Source organism: Arachis hypogaea, chromosome 19 (assembly GCF_003086295.3).
Source record: "Arachis hypogaea cultivar Tifrunner chromosome 19, arahy.Tifrunner.gnm2.J5K5, whole genome shotgun sequence".
Taxonomy (NCBI): domain Eukaryota; kingdom Viridiplantae; phylum Streptophyta; class Magnoliopsida; order Fabales; family Fabaceae; genus Arachis; species Arachis hypogaea.
Genome location: NC_092054.1, coordinates 125353916 through 125356742, shown reverse-complemented (window position 1 = coordinate 125356742; position 2827 = coordinate 125353916). Strand labels below are relative to the sequence as shown.

Genomic DNA, 2827 nt, shown 5'->3' with positions numbered 1-2827 from the left:
TCTTGATTGTCATCATCCATAACCTGATTACTTTCATCATTCTCTTGAACCACAAGATCCGACAAGTTCAAGTGGTTGCCATATTTTGTACGGTATCAGTACATGTAAATATCTAAGGGATGTTGTGGAGGCATGGGAAGTTCAGTAAAAACGTGACTATACCTGTTTATCCACTGCATTCCCCAAAATGAATGAGTCGTGGCTGTGGCCTAGTTATGATTCTTAGGACCAATTAGGACTTCTCCGTGTGCCTTGTCTAGATTCTGTTCCTGATGAGAAACTCCCTTAACAAAACCGAACTGTCGCCTAAACCTATCGGTTGCATGCCACTCAATGCATTCAAAAGACACCAACAACACCGTCACGCTCGACACAACCGAGTGCATATAGATGTCTGCAGGAATTATGTCCGGATCAACATGATCAACAGCATAAGCAACCCACACAAATTGGGGAAAATAAAGGAAACATATGATTACAATCCAAATAATAATAACACTAAACCCGAAACAAATACTTCTTTAATGAAAACACACATGGCCTTCCTGAAGATCATCTAAGGCCTTCTTAAAGTGAGCAAGCGTAAGATATCTATAGCATCGGTCTCCACACTCCCAGTTACGCCACCTAATATGACTTATTTCATTAACGCAATTGGATTCTAAATATGAAGATATGATGTAAATGTAAGATAAGGTTACCTGTTTGCAAGCGAAAAACTGCAGGATTCCCTAGGAACCGGCGCTAGATATGGTAGGCGGATCCAAGCCCAATTGAGCAGAAGTGTTAGTAGATCATCGATTTCCTTACAGTCAAAATGAGATGCCCTACATAATGCCCTGTACAAGTTTGCTAGGCATGCCGATCCCCAACTGTACTGTCTGATACTGCCAAAATCACGAAGCAAAGGCAGAAACTTCCAGTGCACAAATGCCCCATACTTGTCTCCAAACAAGATCATATCGAATAACAACATAATGTGACACTTCACGTACCTCTGCATGTTATTTTCATTAGTCAACTGTAAACGTTCTTTTAGATCTCGAAGCCATGTCAGTTTTATGCAACTTCCTCTATAGTCCGACTTTCTCGGTGACACCCCAAATTGGTGCAAACACTCCGCCTCTAAAGCTTTAAAACTACTCATAGTCATCCCTATAACTGGAAGGCCGTCCGTCAGAAGACCAAGAATAACAGCCACATCTTCCAGTGTCACAGCACATTCACCAACTGGAAGGTGAAAGGTATGTGTGTCTGGGTGCCACCTTTCGACCAGAGCATTTATCAGTACTTTCTAACATTGAACTATTCCAATCTGGGAAACATGATAAAAACCAGTCAACCGTAAATGCCCCTCCACCCTATCATTGTACCGATCTGGAGGGACTGGATGATCACATGTCAACATCAGTGAACTCTACAAAAACATAGCAAATTATTAGTCAAATCATTAACAAGTACTAATTTACTACTAAAAAATAATAATTTTCTAACTAGAGAAACTAATTCATTAAACTCATGCTAAACTTTTTGTTAATTACCAAATTTAGTAATTACCATATATGACTAACCTACCAATTAATTAACTCTTATTATTAAAAAATTTTCACAATTAACTAAACAACACATATTAATTGAAATCACACAACTATCATAGATAATTTTACTAAATCCAATTAAAACAAATAATTTTACTAAATCTAATTTACTAAACTCCCGAATAGTAATAATAACAGGTAAAGTATATCTTTTGTCCCTGAAGTTTGACAAAAGTTTCAAAAATACTCCTAAGTTTTATTTTGTTTCAATTTTATCCCAAAAGTTTTCGATTTGTATCAAATATACCACCGACGGCTAATTTTTCAAAAAATTTAAGACCAATTCAGCAACAATTTCACAAGAACAACCCTCAATACAAGCAAATCAAGCATAATTTTCATGCATTATTGTTAGATTGGTCTTAGTTTTTTTGAAAATTTAGCCGTCGAAAGTATATTTGATGCAAATCGAAAACTTTTGGGACAAAATTGAAACAAAATAAAACTTAGGGGTATTTTTAAAATTTTTTCCAAACTTCAAGGACAAAAAATATACTTTACCCTAATAATAACTAATAGATAATTGACGAACGGATTTCCTGTCAGTAAAGAATTAACAAATAAGTTCTCGTTGTAAGTATAGTTTCTAAACCAACAGAGAATCTTTTCGTACAAAAGTTTGGTTGTCACAAGTAACAAAACCCAATAAAATTTATAACCGAAGTATTTAAACCCCGGGTCGTCTCTCAAGGAATTGCAGGGTAGTATGAATTATTATTGGTTACGAAAAAAGGTACATTTTTGGGTTTTTTGAAATAAGGAACAAGAAAATAAATTGGCAAGGAAGTAAATTAATAACTAGAAAAACTCTTGGCAAGGTATGAGAACTGGAAATCCCATCCTAGTTATCCTTATCAGGTGTGAAAAATTGTTATTACTCCCACTTAGTTAACCCTTACTAATTAAATAAAGGAAAGTCAAGTGGACTAATCAACTTGATTCCTCAAGTCCTAGTCAACTCCTATGGAAAGACTAGCTTTAGAGGGATCCAAATTAATCAGCAAATTCCAATTTTCAATCAACAGCTGAGTTTGACAACTCACGTGTCACCAATTACTCAACCGGATGCCAAAAGGAGAAAAATCCAAATTTTTTATATCATAAATAGAACAAAGCAATCTTAAATCTGAAATACCTCAATGTGTATTAAATAAGAAAATCAAATTAAACATAGGAATTCATAAACCAAATTCACAACATCAAGTAATCAACTAAAGTAATAGAATGAA

At 35.1% G+C, this 2827-nt stretch overlaps 1 protein-coding gene across 1 annotated transcript; it reads right to left on the bottom strand.

The window, feature by feature from the left end:
- Positions 1-209: 209 nt before the first annotated feature.
- On the bottom strand, positions 210-1560 carry LOC140182337 (protein MAIN-LIKE 2-like). The gene is made up of 5 exons (XM_072228502.1): positions 1542-1560; positions 1399-1417; positions 996-1265; positions 702-887; positions 210-498 (listed from the first exon to the last, which is right to left on the bottom strand). The coding sequence occupies exons 1-5, from the start codon at positions 1558-1560 to the stop codon at positions 210-212; spliced, it is 783 nt and encodes a 260-aa protein (XP_072084603.1).
- Positions 1561-2827: the final 1267 nt, after the last annotated feature.